The sequence below is a fragment of the Notothenia rossii genome, assembly GCF_949606895.1.
Source record: "Notothenia rossii genome assembly, chromosome: 7".
NCBI classification, from domain to species: Eukaryota; Metazoa; Chordata; class Actinopteri; order Perciformes; family Nototheniidae; genus Notothenia; species Notothenia rossii.
Window position 1 is genome coordinate 7,255,064 of NC_136905.1, and position 20,729 is coordinate 7,275,792.

A 20,729-nucleotide genomic window follows, 5' to 3' on the forward strand; every position below is an offset into this window, starting at 1 on the left:
AAGACAGTCGAACCCGGTACATTCCTCCGTCTGAATGTGGTGCACTTTTGCTAAATGTTAGATAAATTGCTCGTGTTACCGCCCTTACATGCTAAACTCATATTGCACCAGGCGGCAGACATACGTCTCTGGGCGGGCATTTCATTTAACAGGGCGAGCCTACTTAGGCAAGCACTCAGGCAAACTTGAGCGCACACAGGGTGGAGAGGTGGAGTAAGGTTGAGCGATGGAGAGAAAGGGAGAGAGAGAGAGAGATTGAGCGAGGCAGAGAGCATGTGCAGCGGTCTGCTTGCGTACAGAGCAGGAGTTTGTGAGGGAGCCGGCTTGAGAGTCAATTTCTCTACAAATATAAGTGATTGCCAGCCTGCCTTGTCCCTGGCTGGCCTGCTAGCTCGTTGGTAACGTAACTGATTTCTTCTAATGTGCCTGCATCTGGCGCTGAGTTGCCATATTCCTTTCATGAACCACTTCCTGATATCCATTGTTGCAGATAAATATAAATAATAATAGCCAAACTAACCTTGCAAGAGTAAACTGACAGGCTGCTGTGCCGCATCTCACTCAAAAACCCACACGACTCAACCCATCAAAAAACCAGTCGCGCGCGCAGCCTTTCATTCAGTATTTAATTCAGAATTTCATTCAGAATTTCATAGCAAAATAACTAATCTTTCAATATAGTTTTAAACAAAAATAAATATTAGGACAAAGCCCTACAAATAACAACAATAAACATAATCAGTGGCGGCTCCAGAGTATTTTTGTTGGGTAATCTATGGTAGGGCTAACCCATACAGTGGCGGGGCTCAAGTCAGTATTTGCAATGTAATTACATACATGCTATATCGCCCCCCTTGACAGTGAAACGCCACGCGTGAGGTTTAGATTATTTCCCTGTCTCAATCCAAATTGAACTGTATGAAATAAAAAGGCACATTTATCTTGTAGTAAATAAAAAGGGCGACCTGGAGCCAATCCTGCAATTTCTCCACAGTTGAAAGAGTTGACATGCTGAAAACCCAACCCCTGCAGGGGGGTCTGGGGAGATTCTCCTCCAGGAGATTTTTTGAAATACTAACATAAAATACACATTCTGCCTTTGGTACTCTCTTGAGAAGAAAAATAAATACATCTATTACTACACGACATATTTAAAAAAAATGAATGCCATTTTAGTTTTTTGTTACTCTGTTCTGAAAGCTGAACCTGCTGCTCCTCACAGAGAGAAGAGGGAAGAGGCTGTGTGAATTACTTTACATTGTGGATAAGGGTCAATAGCCCCCATTGTTCTGTGTGTCAAAATGAAAGACAGCCCACACACCTATCAATCATCAAACCGTGGGGTCTTATTTCATTACGTGCTGATTTCTATCAACACGTAATGTTGTATCGATGTATAGAGATTTACTACAGCAAAAGTATTCTCCGTCGGGACTTCCTGCAACAACACCACGTCGTTATCTTGATTCTGATTGGCCAGAAGACATTATCAAAGATGTTCTATTGAGAAGACGATCACTACGTGACAAAAGTTTTCAAACCGTTTCTAGTCTTCGGTATTTCCAGACAAGTGACTACTGAAATCAATCTTACTAACTGCTGTCTGTGCAATTTACTCCGTTGGCAGACTTTAGTTTGCTTACTTTAAAATCATTTTTCATGGTGGGGCTAAGCCATTTTTGTTAGTATGGCTGTAGCCTACCCCAGTATACCCTGGCGCCGCCACTGAACATAATAATAAAACAATTAAAATGTTGTATTCAGCCCTGATTAAAACAGCGGGCCCAAATCCTGGATGGGCGGGCCCGGCCCCATGGGGCCCGCCCATGACGCCGGGTCTAACATTTAACCACACCTTGCCCTTGGAGCGCTTCTCTCCGCCATCCCCACCGTGTGTTACTGCATGTAGAGGCCCAGATACACCGGCCCGAAATCGGCAGTAAATGGGAGTCGGGCCGAACATGAGCGTGGGCACGCCCTATTCGGAGTGGTGTGCGCCGCACCGTCGGGTCTTTTCTGCCGACCTGAAGCCTTTTCTCACCGGAAGTCGACAAAGGGATAACACTGATTGGCTGTTCAGCTAGCGAATCAGTGCATGAGAAGCGTTAACGGAAGTCAGCGAGGTAAACAAATGATTTAAAATGGAAGATGGAACACACACGGACGGCTATTTCACCTCATCGGTTTGTAGAGCTCCTGTTCGTTCATGTTTTCAACGGACGAGAGTGAAAATGGAAAGAAAAACGCTATTTGTTGTTTGTTTATATCACGGAGTCTGTTCTTCTTCTCTGTCTTCCGGTTGTTCCGGTTGTTGCCTCTTTTGAATGATGAATACACACTACCGCCGCCTGCTGGTAAGGAGAGTTATTGCCACTCACGCATGCGCAGTTCATACGTGCTCGGCTCGGATTTTCGGTGTGTTCCAGTGCGCGAAGTCGGCAAATACGCAGGAGAGTCCGGCGACGCAACAGTCGGTGTTGGCGTCGGCGACTTCTCAGGTGACTGGCCGGTGTATCTGGGCCTTAGCAGCCGCGTGTGTAAACTGCCCCGCCCCCTCGCACACAGACGGGGGGAGAGAGAGAGATCTCGTCTCGATTGGAAAGATCGAAAATACACCGACCGTAGACGCATTTGTTTGTCTTTTTGCATGTTAGAAACGAGTTGGCGACACTAAGACTGCAAGATAATGTTTTTGTAGCGATAATACATGACCTTTCTCTTTCTCAACTCGCTACTCGGAGGGAAGTCGCTGTCATATGCCTTGTGAACACTCCGATAATGCTTCTCCACGTTACCTTTCTTTGGCAGAGCGACGCTTGCTTTACAAATAACTAAGGCAAATAACCTTTGAATGTGACATCACAAAAAAATATTCTTCCTCCCATTCTGGATGGAAGTGGTTTTTAGCTTTTTGCTCGGTCCCGCACTCATTTGGTTGTTTGTCTCTTGTTTGCCTCTTTAACTTTCCCGGCACTTGAGTGATTTTGTATCGCTTTGCATTCTGGGTTAACAGACTGGAAAGCGATAGGTCGTTTTTTCTGTCAATCAAGTAAACTCCTGAATTAAGTGGCAGGGAGGCCAAGGGAGGAGGTCTTTTTTAACGGAGCTGGATTTTTTTTTTATGAATGACTCGCGATCTACCAGCATTGCCCCCGCGGTCGACAGGTGCATGTATATATACAGTCTATGGACAGGTGTCGGTACACGATGTGTACGGGGTACACGATGTGTTTGGGGTCCGTCTCTTACCAATGACGTCACGCATTGTACGCATTGTGATTGGCTGTACGGTAATTTACCCAGGGGTGCTCGGGGGCAAATCACATCTACAGATCATGACGAACCGAATTGAAGTATTCCTATACTCCTAGCGTGTGTAAATGTTTGTGAAAAACATGTTAAAAAAACATGAAAACGAAGCAATCGCTGTACGCCATTGGCTGTACGGCAACTCAAGAGGACCATCATACACGGTCAAATTCCGAACATTTAAACATAGCCTACACTTCATTCTTTACTTTGTCCGTTATTATATGTAGAAGATGAACTACCTCTCTGAAAGGACCCAATGTGTTCATTTTGATGGGCTTACTTCTGAGTGGTTAAACATCACTAATGATTTTCTGACTTCTGACTGCTTTGGATATATAATTACACCACAATAAGGTTTTACTATCACAGTGCACTGAGATTTGTGACAAACTGTAAAGCACTTACGCATCACTGTACACTGAACCAAGGAGGTTCTGCCATCACTTACTGTACTGAGGCTCAGTCACTGGTACATTTTCATTTACAAAGCCATGTTGGATAAAGTACCATCTTATATCTGCTCCCTGATCTCTCGGCAAATTGAAAGTACTTATTGCCTGAGATCGCATGCTGTGGTTTTATTAAATGTGCCAAGTGCTAGGACTGTCTTAGGGAAGAAAGCTTTTAGATGTGCAGCTCCACTAACTTGGAACCGTCTGCAAAAAGAATGTAAAATTACCAAGCTGGTACCACTACATGTTTTTAAAGCTCGGTTGGATGCTCCACAGTCAGATGCTGCTGGTACCTGTACATGTGGATAGATATGTAAATTGTAATCCCTGTAATTGTTGCTGTATGATGTCCTTTTGTTGTTCTGTTGTTTATGTTTTCATGCTGCAGGTCTCCCTTGAAAAATAGATCATTGATCTCAATGGGATTTTACCTGGATAAATAAAGGTTTTGAATTGAATGTCGAGCATTAACTGCAAGTCACTCAAATGCATAAACTGGAGAATAATTATGTTAGAAGTGTTACAAAAAAAAAATATCCAAGTGTAACAAACATCCAGTATTAACCTTACTGTTTTTTACTAACAGTAACCAACTAATAATTTTCATAAAGTGCATATTTATTCCAAACTCACAATATATATATATAATAAAACATAATGCACAATGGTACACAGTATCCAAAGTCTTTATGCACTGGTCAGAGGCATTCATGTAAAGCAGATCACCAGAATCCAATACTGGTAAAAACGTTGCAGAGATCAAATGTTTCCTTGTCTGAAAGGAGAAACCTAATTTTAAAACAACATTTTCAGTGTGTGACTTGAAAGATAAGTTCTGATCAATAATAAAACCTAGATATGTGTATGTAGTGACCCTTTCAATGTCAATGTCAGTCCCTTGAACAGTACAAATGTTGGGGAGAAAAGAAGTTAACTTTTTGCCATTTGAGAATATCATGAGTTTGGAGTTGTCTGCATTTAATACTAACTTGAGTTGAGATAAATGGGATGGAATAACATCAAAGGCAGACTGGAGGAAATCAAGACTTTGCTCTATAGAAGAGGATGAACAATAAATAACAGTATCATCTGCATAAAAATGGAAAGCAGCCTTTGAAAAATTATTAGAGATTATTTACATATATGGTGAAATGATTGGTCCTAATATGGAACCTTGGCGCACACCCTTTCAAATCAAATCAATCAAATCAAGTTTTATTTATATAGCACATTTATAAACGATTTTTGGTCGAGCCAAAGTGCTTTACAAATAATAAAAAATACCCTACAGTAAAGACATTTTACAGCTAATACAACAGCAGTTTGTTCAGAATATCAGTATGAGAAGAAAACGACACCCTCTGTCCTTAGACCCTCACATCGTACAATGAAAGACTTCCAGAGAAAACCCAAAGTTTAAAGGGGAAGAATGGGAGAAAGCTCAGGGAGAGCAACAGAGGAGGGATCCCTCTCCCAGGACGGACAGACTTGCAATAGATGCCGTGTGTAAATCAAAGAGATAATACATTTTACAACATAGGTAGATCGAATGTGAGGAAATGCATGCGTCTATAATAAGAGGATGAATCCACGAAGATGTCAACAATCCTGTGGGAGCCTTCAGGGAGGCAGCACGACGAGACCACGACCCGAAGTCCACGACTTAATCCAGAACTCAGGATAGAGGATCCAGGATGCGGGACCACAGCAAGAGGATCAGCCTCGACTCAAGATCCCGGCGTCGATATAGACACAAAAGAAGAAAACACTTGGCTGGGTTAATCGGAACATGAGAATACAGATTCAGACAGACAGAAGGAAGAACAAGCACTCCCTTTGGAGTGATTTTTTTTAAATATTGAAGTTAAATGCATCAATCTGGTGAACTTTGAGAGCAAAATGAAGAGATATATGGATACCTCTCAACATCCATATGAAACAACTGTAAACAGATTTACTTTGTCTTTATGGATTCGATTGTGGACTCGATTGTGATTGCTGCACATTATCCCTTACTTAATAAATACTTTTTTTGATAATCTATTATATAGAAAAGTATATCATATTGATATATAATATATAATTTATTGATAATATATAATATAATCAAATATAACAATCAAAACGAAATAAGTAGTATTAAGTATTAGGGCTAAGAAAATATTGTACATGTGAAATAGTTGCATGTATTGATTTAAATTGACATGCATACGCTAAGAAAAATAGTCCGTTGTTACTGTTTGAACTAACGTACCAACGGCACTGAACATACTACATATGACCTACCATATTACGTTATATACTTCTTACCTTCCATTTCTCTTGTTCTTCTCCTCATTCGTCTTTGTTTTTCTTCAAGTTTTTATCTTGTTGGTTGAATGCACTTAAGCGTCAGCTAAATGCAATGTAATGTAATGATAAAAAAAAAAAAACCTCTATACTCTAGACAGCGTGGGTAAATTACCGTACAGCCAATCACAATGCGTGACGTCATTGACGTGATTACGTCGTTACGTCGTACGTCGTGACGTCACTGGTAAGAGACGGACCCCGAACACATCCTAGGCTGTACCCCGTACACATCGTGTACCAACACCGACACCGTATATATATATATATATATATATATACATACACACACACCGGTATATATATATATAACTATATATATATATATAAATACTATATATATAAATATATATATATAGTTAACTAGCAAACTAAAGATCATGTACATCCACTGTACACATAATCTGAAATAACAACTCATATTTCTCGCATCAAATGACATCAAAACGCATTTTAATGGCCAAACTAACTTTAAAATAGGCATTTTACACCGAGAATAAAACGAAGTTCGGCCATGTTTTTTTTTTCTGCAGGGAGAAATTGGAAGATCACGTGACATAGACGCCAGCCATTGGAAAGAATGGTGAAAAAATACGTTTTTGTAGAAGTACTTCGTCCTACGTTGTGGACCAACGTAGTTATTACACGTCAAGAACATTCATAAGTTATACTTTTAAAAAGTGGTGGGGAAAAAACACACAAATTGTCCCAAAAATGTTTGTCATTTATATTATTGCTATAACATGTGTTTTATTTGTATTGCCATGTCCTGCAATGTGAGCCTCCTCGTTGCATGATAAAAATGTTTTGGATGATTTCATGAATTTTTTCAATAATATAATTTTCTTTTAGGCTGAACTTGTAACACCCGTCCAGGAGCTGCAGATGAACAAGCACTAACTCTGGTGCATTGACAGCAATGTTTATTAATGTGCACGTTAAATGAATATGTTTGTTTTTCCACCATATTCTCCCTGGTCGGCCTCCATGTGACTCTCATGAGACGTGTTTCCTCTCAGACCCTGGATGATGTGCTCTATCAGCAGTGAACAGCCCTGCGTTGCACTGATAGTGACGACAGCGGACATGTGTGCGTGTGCATCAGAGCTCTGCAGCAGGACGTGCATGCCCTCATTCAATGCAATGCAACAATGTACAGGCAACCGAAAAAAGGTGTTTTCCTCAACTCATCAACCCTGCAGGCCTTCTGTTCCCAAGCATTTAACCCTACACACAGGATGGAGAGTTTTCAAACCTCCACATGCATGTTGCAGAGCAGATTCAGTCTTTGCTGGATCATCTGGAGAGGAGAGTAAGACGTGGCCTGCAGAGTTGTTTTTATCAGAGTGTCAAGAGAGAAGTGAGTGATGCAGAGAGATAGAGAGCTGTTTGACGGACAGCACGGCACACGTGAAGTTAAACATCAAATGTGAAAGACAGGATGCAACAGGCTGGGGAAACACAGAGAGACACATCCATCTGCTCAGAATGAGTGGAACTCCAACAAACCCAGAGGTAGGATCTGTGAGAAAGTTGACATGTTGTTATGAAGCTGTTTACTGTGTTCACATGAGGCTAGCTAATGTGAGTGTTTTTGAAGTTGCTGGAAACTGGAGCAGAGCCACCCATGTTCCTGCCAGGGAAATGTCGTTATTATTTATATGATGTGTTTTTGATAGATTTTGTGCTGAAATTGTTTTGCCAATGATTGTTTTGCAATTCTAATTTTTCCTTTCTAGAGTCTTGACAGGCATATTACGAAGTACTTGTCATCATTTTATAAGTAAGGCTGTTTTAGAAAAGGGTGAAATAAAGGGTTGAAGACAAAGAGGCGTATTGGAGTCCATACCAGTGTTTATACAATATTATGCAAGTTTAAATTAATGCTGTCAAAATTATCGCGTTTGAATTAATTGCGTTAAAATATTTAACGCATTTAACGCATGTGCAGAATAGCCCGCCCCATACATCCCACCAGTGGCAGCGCCAGGGTATGGCTGGGGTAGGCTACAGCCATACCAATAAATGGCTTAGCCCCACCATGAAAAATGATGTTAAAGTAAGCAAAATAAAGTCCGCCAACTTGCGCCGAAAATTGCACAGACAGCAGTTAGTAAGATTGATTTCAGTAGCCACTTGTCTGGAAATACCTAAGACCAGAAACGGTTTTGAAAACTTTTGTCACGTAGTGATCGTCTTCTCAATAGAACATCTTTGATAATGTCTTCTGGCCAACAGAGTCGGTCTCCGTGTGCACAGACAGGGCTACTGTTAACGTCAGTCTGTACAACGGAATGGTGCCAAAACTACGTCAACAGGCTGCGGAGGGAGACTCCCCACCTTCACTGGAGAACTGCGCTAAAACAGCTGATCACAACGTTCACGACCCCCCCCCCCCCCCCCCCCCGTGTTGATAGCAATCAACACGTAATGAAATAACACCCCACGGTTTGATGATTGATAGGTGTGTGGGCTGTCTTTCATTTTGACACATAGAACAATGTTATAATAAACATACATACTGTATGTTAAAGGGATATATCCGCCTTCTTTAATTTATCTTTCCATTCCCACAACAATATACATAAAGAAATGGCATATTTAGGACATAGTTCGAATAGTGATTAATGAACTTTTAAACTGTGATTAATCTGATAAAAAATGTTAATCGTTTGACAGCCCAAGTTTAAATGCATAAAATGTAGTCCCCCAAAAATCGTCGAAAAGTATGGAATAACTGAAGTGGGAGATAGTAATCTGTAAAATATAATTTATCAATTTACTAATGCTTAACCTTTAAGATTTTTATTTTTTATTTCTTTGCTGTGGGACAAATAAAGGATTTCTGAAGCTGATTATTATAATAGCAATTACATAAAATAATACATTTAAAAAGAATGTTATTGCTTAAAATGTGACCACTTCATCTGATCACCTCCAGCCTCAGCTATCGGTCCAGCCATCGTCACATCCAGAACCTGAGGGGGGGCTCCAGCCTCCATCTTTGTTGCAGCCGCCCGTCCCCCCACAGGATCCCCCTCACACCACCCAGATCCAACAGACCCAGATCCAACAAACCCAGATCCATCAAACCCAGATCCAACAGACCCAGATCCAACAAACCCAGATCCAACAGACCCAGATCCAACAAACCCAGATCCATCAAACCCAGATCCAACAGACCCAGATCCAACAGACCCAGATCCATCAAACCCAGATCCAACAGACCCAGATCCAACAGACCCAGATCCATCAAACCCAGATCCAACAGACCCAGATCCAACAAACCCAGATCCAACAGACCCAGATCCATCAAACCCAGATCCAACAGACCCAGATCCAACAAACCCAGATCCATCAAACCCAGATCCAACAGACCCAGATCCAACAAACCCAGATCCAACAGACCCAGATCCATCAAACCCAGATCAATCAAACCCAGATCCATCAAACCCAGATCCAGGAGTCTAACCCCGGGCTCCAGCACCAAGTAAAGCCCGTGTGGAAAAACCATAGTAGGAGGCTGCTTCTCTTCGGCTTCTTCTTATGTGCTTTTATTCTGGGACTGATTTACTATAAGCCTCATAACCCTCAACACAGGAGGACAAACCAGGAAAGCAAAGGTAGGCCTACAAAAAAATCACTTTAAAATGACACAATACGTTTCACCTTTTGTCTGACTTGGTTTGGCCAGACTCAGGACAGATTTATCCCACAGGATATAGTATGTTAAAGACTCATTTCAGTATGTGTCTCCACTGTGTTATGTCTCCATGCTTTAATGTTCACAAAGTTCTTTATTGTTCTCATACTGCCTGTGCTGCAGCACCTCTTTTCACCCTCTGTCTGAAACCAGAGCCCAGTCTGCTTTGATTGGTTAGCTGGTCGGCTCTATTGTGATTGGTCCAGCACTTAGAGATGTCCCGCCCCTTAGCCTATCACGTACAATGTGTTGGAGCGCTAGCCAATAGAAGCACAAGTATTACATGATGTCACTATGTCAAGGAAGTAAACAAAGGAGTTCAATCAATGCGGGGGACATTTGGGATTTTAGCCTTTTCAAACCATTTACATGCATGCACACAAACCTATATAACACACTACAGGAAAGGAAAAACACATAATAGGGACCCTTAAAATCTTGCCTCTTCTCTCCCTTTGTCCTGCAGTGACTCCCTGTCTGTCCCCCGCCTGTCAGTGGGCCTCGGCCCGTCTGTCCTCCTCTGCTGATCCCTTCATGCAGCCCTGCGACTACTTCCTGTCCAGCTGTGGGTCTGACAGACTGTCACCAGGCGGCAGGGGGAGGCTGAGGGGTCAGGGCATCCCCGGACATCCACAGAACCCCAAGGAGGAGACAGCATGGACAACGAGGAGAAGACAGAGTGCAGAGAGAGACGACAGAGGACTGAGAGAGGAGGAAACCCTGGACAGAAAGACTGTGCTGCTGCAGTATCTCAGGGGGATTCTGGGTAGGAGCCTGCACTTAAAACGTCCCACCATTTCTGTATGAGGAGGTATATTCATATCAAGGTATGATCTGAATCCATTTCTTTATGTCTGTTTGTCAGAATCGAACCACAGTGCAGGCAGTGCAGCCGAGCAGAAGGCCAGAGGATTCTTCCACTCCTGCCTGGACAACAGATCCATAGAGACAGCTGGAGCAGAGCCCTTCCTCACGCTCATTCAGAAAGTGAGATAACTATAATTTCTTAAATAAGTACTTTACCTCCAAAATGAGTATTTGGATATGAACTACCTGCCCAGTGTGAGCTTTAGTTTGGGAAGAAAGGTTTGTGTTTCTTGCATGAATGAATGCTAAATGAAGAATCACAAGTCTTGATGGATTGAAGTAAAATGATGTCCTGCATTAAGCAAAAGAAAATCTATATCAAAACACCAGTTTAAAAACACTCAAACAACGTATGCAGTAAAATCCAAGTCTCATGTATCCAGCTGTATGTTCTCTTACTAGTGTTTTAATAGTAATGTTTTAGTAAAAATGCATGTTAGGAAGTAGGTAGCGTACAACTGGATAGCCTACTTTTTTGTTTTGGCCCAACTCACTTTTCTGAAAGATTCCGTTTTCTCACCCTGAGTTTCCCACGTGACACAGGGGGAGTCATTGATTTACAAATGATCCAATTGGGGGTTGGAATAAACTATTAAAATGTGAGCCTACATCCTGTGGGGAAAAGTTCTGAAGCAATTGGAAACTGGACTCAGAGAGGCACGAGGAGAGCTGGAGCTTTGATGGCAAACACTGACGGTTTATTTGGAGTTACGGCCGAAGAATTGACAAGACAGGTGGTGTGTCACGAGTTGACTCAGCGGTTGCCAAACCAATTCTGAAGAACTCTTTCTGCAGCTCGAGGTTTTAATTCCGAGTGTAATAATCAACATTCTTTATCAGTGAGACCAAACAAATATGGACCCTGAATCTAACTAGAGCTCTCGTCCATAGGAACGAATGCGCGCCAGGGAACCTTCGTCCCTGAACTGTAAACTACCTCAGGGCGGCTTGTGCTCGGTCATAGACTGGCAACAACAATGCGCCCAAGCTGTTCCTCCTTAAGAGAGATAGCAGCAATACCCAAGGCCGTAGACCTATGCCGTGGGAAAGGAGACAGTGAGAGGAGAAAATTATGAACTGTGTCGAACGTTGAATACCTAAGCAAATTATTCCCGAACACATCCCACAATAAAGTTTTCCAAATGCAATATTTGATTACTCTCTTTAAAGGTCCCATGTCATGGCCATTTCTACTGATCATAATTCCATTGTTGAGGTCTACTAGAATAGATTTATATTGTTCAATGTTCCAAACTCACATGGGTTTCTCAAACAGCATCTCTGTATAGTATGTGTATTCACTCTCTGTCCTAAACGGCTTGTTGGAGCTCCTGCCCCTAACCCTAACCCTAACCCATTTAAACAGTTGTGGTAGATACCTTGTTTTTTTTAAACATCATAAATACACAAACAACAATGAATACTTACAGGTTGTGTACCCGAATCTCCCGCTGGTCCAAACAAAGTAGGAACAGCATCGTTCTTCAGTGCCCTACGCTGTACATATCCGGCACGTGAAATGCTGGCAGAGGGTGTGGCCTCTGGGTGTTCACACGTCACAGTACCCAGGAAGTAAACAATGGAAAAAGAGAAATCTCCAACGAGGCGTTCTGGGGCAGCATAGACAGGTCTTTTCTGTGTTAGAGTTTTACTCGCTACAGGGTGTACTTTGAGGGTTTGTGACTCTGCAGACCGTTTACATGCATTAAAAACCTTCATAACACACAAGGGGACGGGTAATAACCAGAAAAGCATAACATGGGACCTTTAATGGGTAAATGGAAATCAGACAATTAAGGACACTAATAAATGATGCATCCTATCTATAACATAGCAGGGTTGTATCCATGCTAACAAGTTGTCTGATTCAGGAACTTGATATGATGATAGTATATAATCTCTCTCTCTCTCTCTGTGTGTGCAGCTGGGCGGCTGGGCGGTGTCAGGTCAGAGGAATCGGACCGATTTGAACTCCACCCTGAGCCTTCTCATGAGAGACTACGCCACATTTCCCTTCTTCAACCTGTATGTGGGCAAAGACCCAAATGAAACGCCCCCTGGATCGACCAAGAGATACATCCAGGCTAGTATCCTTTGGAGTAATGTGTCCTCCTGACATAGGGAGCACAGCAAACTAGGATTTTTCTAAAACATGGAGAAGCAGCGTTCAGATATTATGCTCCAAACATCTGGAACAAACTCCCAGAAACCTACAGCTGCAATTCTTAAATCCAGGCTGAACACTTTTCTTTTTGTCGCTGCTTTAAACTGAAATATTCTTATGTTACACTGCACGGTACATTTTACTGATGTATTTCATACCCGAGTTATTTCTATATTAGCTTGTTTTATGTTTGCCTTATTATTTTTGCTTTTAAATGACTCTTTTTAAAGCCTTTTTATAATGTGTTCTGCACTATTTCTTAATGCTCTTAATATTTTTCATTTTTCTAAAGCCTTTTAAATAGCCTTGTGTTGAAAGGTGCTGTATATATGTGCCTTGCTGCTTTTACTCAAACCTTTTTCTCTCTATAGATTGATCAGCCGGACCTATTGATCCCCATCGAGTGGAACAGCAGGACACTGAAGTCTCAAGCTAACACTCAGGTGGATGATTAAGCCGGTCCACAATTGATTCGATTTTCAAATATATCTTCATCAATATTCATCCATCCTTCATCATCCTCCCGTCTCTCTTCCTCCAGACGCTGCGCCCCTTCCTGGCGTCCTGTCAGAGGTACCTGGCCCTGCTGGGCGCCCCCCCCAGCAGCAGCATGCTCCACGTGTGGACCTTCATCTCTCTGTCCTCTGAGCTGGCTGTGGCTGCTGCTCCTCTGCAGCACCGCCTGGCCTCAGGGCGGCTGTACGAGCGCGTCACCCTCCGAGAGCTGCAGGTACAACCACCACCACCCCAGCTTCCACCTGTAGGCTCGGGGGGTTAGTTATTTAATCATCACTCATCGTGCTATGTATATCTGTGGAGTGATGAGGCCGAGCCTAGACGCCAAACTCAACTATATGCTGCTTCTAATAAACATGTTAAAGAAGCACGTGAGTTGTCTGACTGAAATGATTTTCTTTACCCAATCTGCCAACAGACCAAGGCCCCTGCTATAGACTGGCTGTCCTGTCTGCGGGCAGCTTTCCACCCGCTGCCTCTCACCGAGGACGACCATGTGCTTCTGCATAACTCCCTCTACATCCAGCAAATGTCCCGCATCATCAGCAAATGGCTGAAGAAGCATGAGCCGAGCACCAGGTACTGTAAGTGACACAAAACCTCCCACAGTCAAATATGCCCAGACTTGTCCTCCTCTGACCTCTGACTCCATCCGCAGCCCCGTTCAGACCTTCATGGTCCTGAACCTGCTGCACACCCTGATGCCTGCGCTGGACTCCAGGTTTTCAGACACAGAGAATAACTTGTCCGTGGCTCTGGGACACACTGAAGGGGTGAGTAAAGGGAGGCGAGAAATGCTTTAGAAAACCTATTCTGCAAATGTTCAGGTTCATGTATTTAGTGTCTCTACTGGGACATGTCTCCATGCTTTAATGTTCAAAAAGCTCTTTATTTTTCTCATACTGCCTGTGCTGCAACACCTCTTTTCACCCTCTGTCTGAAACCAGAGCCCAGTCTGCTCTGATTGGTTAGCTGGCTGTCTCTGTTGTGATTGGCTGACTACTTAGAGATGTCCCGCCCCTTGGTCTATCAAGTACAATGTGTTGGAGAGCTAGCCAATAGAAGCGTGAATGTTTCAAAGTGATGTAACAATATTACCAAAGTAAACAAAGGAGTCCAATGGAGGCGTTTCAAGAGGGGGGAGAGAAACTCACTCACCTTTCAGACCATTTACATACACAAACAAACAAAAACTTACGCACACAAACCTATATAACAAACTACAGCAAAAGGAAAAGCTTCAAAGGGCCCATAAAAATAAATCTGACACATGTATGAGCTGTTGTGTTGAGTCACATCTTGGTTGTCTTCACCAGGTAGCCCCTCGCTGGAAACGCTGTGTGTTGGAGACTGAGAGAGGGTTTCACTCAGTGCTCACACACCTTCTCAGGGAGAGGACAGCACACAGGGAGGTGAGCAGCCATTATGATGTTATCTTGGACATTGATTGAATTAAAAAGGCTGGTGTGTATTTAAAAGTTTTTTTTTTTTTGAACAGGCAGAGGAGATTATTGAAAATATCTTCTCCTCCTTCAAGTCCAAATTACATGAACTCAATTGGACAGATCCGAAGTCTTTCCAGTCCGTCATGAAGAAGGTAACAATGGAAGCAGGAATTCTTGAAACTGAACTTTGTTGGTGTTTCAGATATCACTAACAGCATCTCGTCCTCCAGGTTCAGTCTTTAACTCCAAGACTTTTGACGACAAATGAGACCTCCACTGAGGCTGTGATTGACCAGCTTTTTTCTGAGGTACATTACAGAAGTGGAGTACAACAGCTCCTAATTTCATGTCATTTATTATTTGCCAGTGAGTTTAACCCTAGTTTAAGGTATAATGGGTTTATTATGTCACCTCTGATGGTGTTGTATACATATTAAATCTTTGAGCATGTTCCAGCGTCAAAAAATGTACTTAAATATAACATTTTGAGCCATTTTTTGGATAGGTTTTTCATATCTTGGGTCATTTTTAACAATATATTGCATTTGTATCAGGAATGTTAGTCATTGGACATCTGGATCTTAAGTTTAAGAAGAAACCAGCAAAGCAAACATTATCTGTAACTATTTTAACTGGTTTTAATCACAGAGTCTGTTAGAGAAACAAGCCCCCCTGGGACGTCTATTGGCAAAGGTTCTAAAGACAACAACTCCCATAATGCCTTGCTACTCCACGATTCAGCAAATTTCATATTGTGCAGTTGAAGTCACCTTAACTCCCTTAGGCCCCGGCCCCACGAGGACGCATACGGCTAAACGCATAGGATTAACGCAAACGCAATCGCAAAAAAGCTTCCGTCCACACGCAATATTCACCGGATAGTGTCTGTCCCATCCTGTCCACACGAGACAGCTCCGTTTAGCTCCAACCGCTGGAGAAGCTGCAGTACATATGCAGGAGCCTGTACGTGGCGCTGTAACTTCCTCCACAAAAGCAGCGAAGAAGCATGGTTGTCATGGTTGCCGTTCTGTTTATTCTCCGCGGTGGGGCCGATGGAACCGGGCCGAGTTTTTCGCTAGTCAACGTGTATTAAAGTTTTAATCTTCCGGACAAAATTATAAAAGTGCCAGTCAAAGGTCTTCTTTGCTATTTATTGAGCTTTAAAACAAATGAATAACGACTATATATAATATAATAATAAAATACACGGAGCCTCTCTTTTCCCTCCCTCTCTTCGGACAGCGTCAGTGTCTGTCTCATGCAGCAGCTGATCCAGTAATGAGTGACCCGAAAGTAAACATAAACATATTTATAACTAGTTTAGGTAGTTTGAGAGGTAATTAAAATAGCTAAGGGTGATGATCTGACTTGAAGTGTTTGTTTTGTTCACCGCTGCATCACAGCGGGAGGAGCTGGAGGTGAGCAGAGCTGCGTGTCTCCGTCCTGTCAGATTAGACTTCACTCGCGTTTATGTCCATATCGAGAGAAAGATAAATAATCTGAATTCAGTGTGCAGTTTACTTTGACGCGGGGGTGAGCAGCAGAGGTGGGTAGAGGCGGGGCTATTGCGTCATCATTATCAGAAAATGATCGCACACACGGAGCCGTTGGACCCCCCAGAGCGTTGCGTATGCCGTTCTATCCACCTTGGGATACTGTCATATTCCGTCGTCCTCGTGTGGCCGAATGGTCTATATGAAACTAAACAGTAACACAAACGACCGTTTTCGTCCTCGTGGGGCCGGGGCCTTAGACAACAGTGTGTCTAATGTTATTTGTACTGTACATAATTGTAATCCCTTTATTGGAGAAAAACAAATAACAGTCAGTATGTATCTATAGGTGACCGTAGACACACACGGCTTCTTCTCCAACTACGTCCAGCTCCTGTCGATGTGGCAAAGGAGACAAAGTCAACTCCTGGCAGAGCAGGTGGAGGCGGATGATATGTGAGGGTTGCATCTATTAAATTCAATTTGACAGTAGATATGAATGTTTGGAGCTAGTATTTGAACTTTCCTTTTTTCTGTTAGTCTGGCTGTCACACCAATTCTCCTCGGTGAAGAGCTCCTCTTCCCCATGGGAATGTTTGTCCCTCCTCTCTTCCATCCTAGCTATCCCAGGTAAGGTGTACACTGGTTTTAAAAGAACCATGAAAGTGTTTTCATATAAGAAATGTATTGAACATGATTGTTTTCATTCTTAAAAGGGCAATGAATTATGGTGTAATGGGTTTCCTCTTGGCCAAAGATATCCTCCACCTGATTCTGCCTGACAGTAAGAGAATCTCATGTTTGTGTTATATCATTTTCAGGTACATATTAGTATCCAGTGTCTCAGACATGTCTCCATGCTTTAATGTTCAAAAAGCTCTTTATTTTCTACCTCTTTTCACCCTCTGTCTGAAACCAGAGCCCAGTCTGCTGTGATTGGTTAGCTGGCCAGCTCTGTTGTGATTGGTCAACTGCTTAGAGATGTCCCGCCCCTTAGCCTATCATGTAGAATGCGTTAGAGCGCTAGCCAATAGAAGAGCAAGTGCTTCATAGTGAAGTCACTGGGTGTTTCTCAATGTCGAGGACGCTTCCTTGGTAGGACATGTCTTCCGAGTCAGGTCCTTCAGAAGCGAGGCAAGAATCCTTCCTAGCCTCGGAAAACGAAGAATGGTGGAACAGGCTAACAGGTGTGCGTCATATGCGAGGCCCCGCCTTAAATGGAGCGCGATTTCCGCCAAAGATTTGGAAATTGGTCCGTGCGCAAAGCATTGTGGGGATTTTAAGACCGCGGAGTCTACACATGTGCAGCCTCGAAATGTCTCGCTACGAAGTACGCCGGCCTCGGTAGAATTCCAAGTATACTGGACATTGGAACAGGCCTTCGGCGGCACACGATGAGTGCCTTCCTCGACATTGAGAAACACCCACAGTGTTAGAGAGAAACAGGGATTTTAGCCTTTAACATACAAGACCTATAAAACACTACAGGATAAGGGAAACCACAAAAAGCCTAGAAGGGCCTCTTTAATAATAACAGTCGTCTTTCCACTCCACAGATCGATCAATGCCTGAATCCTATAAATCTCTCTGTTGTGTTGTAGTTTCCTCTCAGAGTGACACAGTGATGGCGGTGGGGGAGTGTGTGTGGGGTCACTACCTCACTGTGACAGAAGGTGCAGCGTTCTCTCTGTCAGCAGCGCAGCAGCAGGAGCTGTGGCTGCAGTACTCTGCTCTGAAGATCACTCTGCAGGTGAGCTGTGTGTGTGTGTGTACTTGTGGGGACCTAAATCTGTTTACACAGTCACGTGCGGGGACTCGCCTCCCTTATGGGGACAAAATGGAGGTCCCAATGAGGGGAATCATTAATTTTAGGGTGAAAACTTGGTTAGGTTTAGGGCTAGGGTTAGGGTCGGTTAGGGTTAAGGTTAGGATAAATCTCCAGGAAATGCATGTAAGTCAATGTAATGTCCCCTGAACTGATGTATACATGGTGTGTGTGTGTGTGTGTGTGTGTGTGTGTGTGTGTATGTGTGTGTGTGTGTGTGTGTGTGTGTGTGTGTGTGTGTGTGTGTGTGTGTGTGTGTGTGTGTGTGTGTGTGTGTGTGTGTGTGTGTGTGTGTGTGTGTGTGTGTGTGTGTGTGTGTGTGTGCAGCTACATGGAGCTCAAATATCTGTATTGTTTCCTCAGGCTTATCGTCAGAGTCTGAGGAACGATCCGAGTGACACCTCCATCTCAGGACTGTCACACACTCGTCTGTTTCTCACTTCTTTCTCTCAGGTACTGGGCTCCTTCTATTATTAGGTTACAATCAGGGGTGGCATGTAACAAAGTACATTTACTAAAGTAAAAATAATGAGTATTTTCAAAATACTAGCCACTCCAGATTTAGATTATTCATACAAAATATAACCAGTACATTATCATATTCATATTCACTATAGGTTCAGCTACCCAGTAGTGTTAAAAAAAGTGCACCATTCAGGAGATGAACACATGAATGCTGCTGCAATGGTTAATTCTGCATAACGAGTGCTTTTACTTAAGATCGTTAAAGTATATTTTGATGCCAGTACTTTTGAGCACAATTTATAATGAAGGACTTTTACCCGCAGATGAGTATGTTACACTGTGGTATTCCTTCTATTCGTTGTGATTGGTCAACCTCTTAGAGATGTCCCGCCCTTCAGTCTTTCACGTGCAATATGTTGGAGCGCTAGCCAATAGAAGCGTGAGTGTTACATCAAAATGTCGCTATGTTCCAGAAGTAAACAAAGGAGTCCAATGGAGGCGTTTCAGGCAGGGAGACATTTGGGAGTATAGCCTTTGCAGACCATTTACATGCACAACAACCTATATGACACACTACAGTGAAGGGAAACCCCCATGGGACCCTTTACATTAAAGAATGGAGTCACTTGTCAACCTCTGATTACAATTGTCATCCCCTCATCTCAACTGCTGATTGAATGTCTTATTCTTTTCCTTCTCCAGCTGAACTGTGACTCCGACCCGTACCGTGAGTTCATGCCTCTGGAGTCCTCCTTCCTGATCACAGTGGTTTGTGCCGAGTCGGACCTGTGTCCTGCGGGCCTGCAGTGCCCCAATCAGACCCAGCAGCACTCATTACACACATGCTGAGGAGGGTTTGTTTTCTAGTTTTATATTTAATGGATTGTCTGATAAGACAAACTATCCGCTATCCGCTGCAGAACCTAAGCACACTGTGATTGTTTACAAAAAGTTATTACAAACATGTTATTAAATATAACAGACATTTATGGCGGCCTTTTTTGGTATCAATAGTTGTTGTTCATATGTTTGGATTTTTAATAAATTGCACAAGTTCAATTTGTTTCACAGATCCACCTTATACAAACAACCTGAAGCTCGGTTACATGCATTGATCTCCTTTCATTTAAAACTAAGTGTTTAAGGACGATCATTCGCATTATGTTGGAGGAAATGCGGAAAAATAGGGGATCATACACACATCTTTTGGGATTGCCCAGTCATTGAAGGATTTTGGAAATCTGTTAAAGAGGAGATTAAAAACATCCTGGAAATGACTGTTCCTCTGGAGCCCATGTTGTTGTTGCTCGGGGTTATACCTACAGACATTTACGATTCAGACCAGAGGTACATATTACGGATACTGTTATTAATTGCCCAAAAGATTATAACTGTGAACTGGAAAAATGCAAAATCTCCAACAATCATTCAGTGGAAGCACAGACTTAAACAAGTCTACACGATGGAAAAAATGACGGCGAGCCTGCAGATAAAAATGGACTCTTTTACCCAAAGATGGAACTGTGTTAAAATATATCTGGATGTATCGCTGGTTGAAGAGGGTTGTTGAAACTGAACCGAACTTTAGATGAATACTAGGGAAAAAGTCCCTGTGTAAAATGCTTTCATTAATATTTATTTGATTTTACTTTATTTATTTTTATATCCCAGTTTGTATTTATTTATATTATTTACTTCATTATTTCAATTTATACTGGATTTGCTTTATTTCAATATTAACCATACTTTGCTTTGTCGTGTAATCATCTGTCATTTGAATGAAAACGTCCCATGTCAGGATATGTCTTGTCTTGTTTTGTTAAAAGGAAAATAAACAGTTAAAAAAAAAAACTAAGTGTTTATCTGTATGTACATTATTGTTGTCCCTGTTCTGATGTATTTTGTGTGTCTTCTGCATTAGGACACTAATCGTATACCAAAATATATATATTTTTTTACAAGTCTTTTTATTTCATTATAGTGTACAATAATAGATGCCATTTCATATATTGTAATATCACAGTACACTCGCTACACTCCCCCCTCCCTCCATCCACCCGCACATGCCCACACTGACGAAACCAAAAACATAAAAAAAAAAAAATTAAAATTATTTTGATGATGGAATAATCATGAAA

At 42.4% G+C, this 20,729-nt stretch overlaps 1 protein-coding gene and 1 long non-coding RNA gene across 2 annotated transcripts; one reads left to right on the top strand and one right to left on the bottom strand.

Annotated features, from left to right (window-relative positions):
- Positions 1-4,570: 4,570 nt before the first annotated feature.
- On the bottom strand, positions 4,571-6,157 carry LOC307046046. The gene is made up of 2 exons (XR_013810053.1): positions 6,075-6,157; positions 4,571-5,532 (listed from the first exon to the last, which is right to left on the bottom strand). It is a non-coding gene; the product is annotated as an uncharacterized lncRNA (long non-coding RNA).
- Positions 6,158-6,705: 548 nt separating this feature from the next.
- On the top strand, positions 6,706-20,442 carry kel (Kell metallo-endopeptidase (Kell blood group)). Its single transcript, XM_079693358.1, has 18 exons — positions 6,706-7,628; positions 9,055-9,736; positions 10,283-10,582; positions 10,682-10,803; positions 12,608-12,766; positions 13,219-13,290; positions 13,389-13,577; positions 13,782-13,942; positions 14,022-14,136; positions 14,680-14,775; positions 14,862-14,960; positions 15,039-15,116; positions 16,651-16,757; positions 16,842-16,931; positions 17,018-17,085; positions 17,903-18,051; positions 18,490-18,579; positions 19,294-20,442. Exons 1-18 carry the CDS (start codon positions 7,602-7,604, stop codon positions 19,438-19,440), a joined length of 2,751 nt encoding a protein of 916 aa, XP_079549484.1. The 5' UTR covers positions 6,706-7,601; the 3' UTR covers positions 19,441-20,442.
- Positions 20,443-20,729: the final 287 nt, after the last annotated feature.

Bases quoted from the DNA above. Each gene is read 5' to 3' on its own strand.
- kel (XM_079693358.1), top strand. From the start codon at position 7,602: ATGAGTGGAACTCCAACAAACCCAGAG. The intron at 13,291-13,388 runs GTGGATGATTAA...CTCTTCCTCCAG, and splicing joins AGTCTCAAGCTAACACTCAG to ACGCTGCGCCCCTTCCTGGC. The intron at 18,052-18,489 runs GTGAGCTGTGTG...TTGTTTCCTCAG, and splicing joins CTCTGAAGATCACTCTGCAG to GCTTATCGTCAGAGTCTGAG.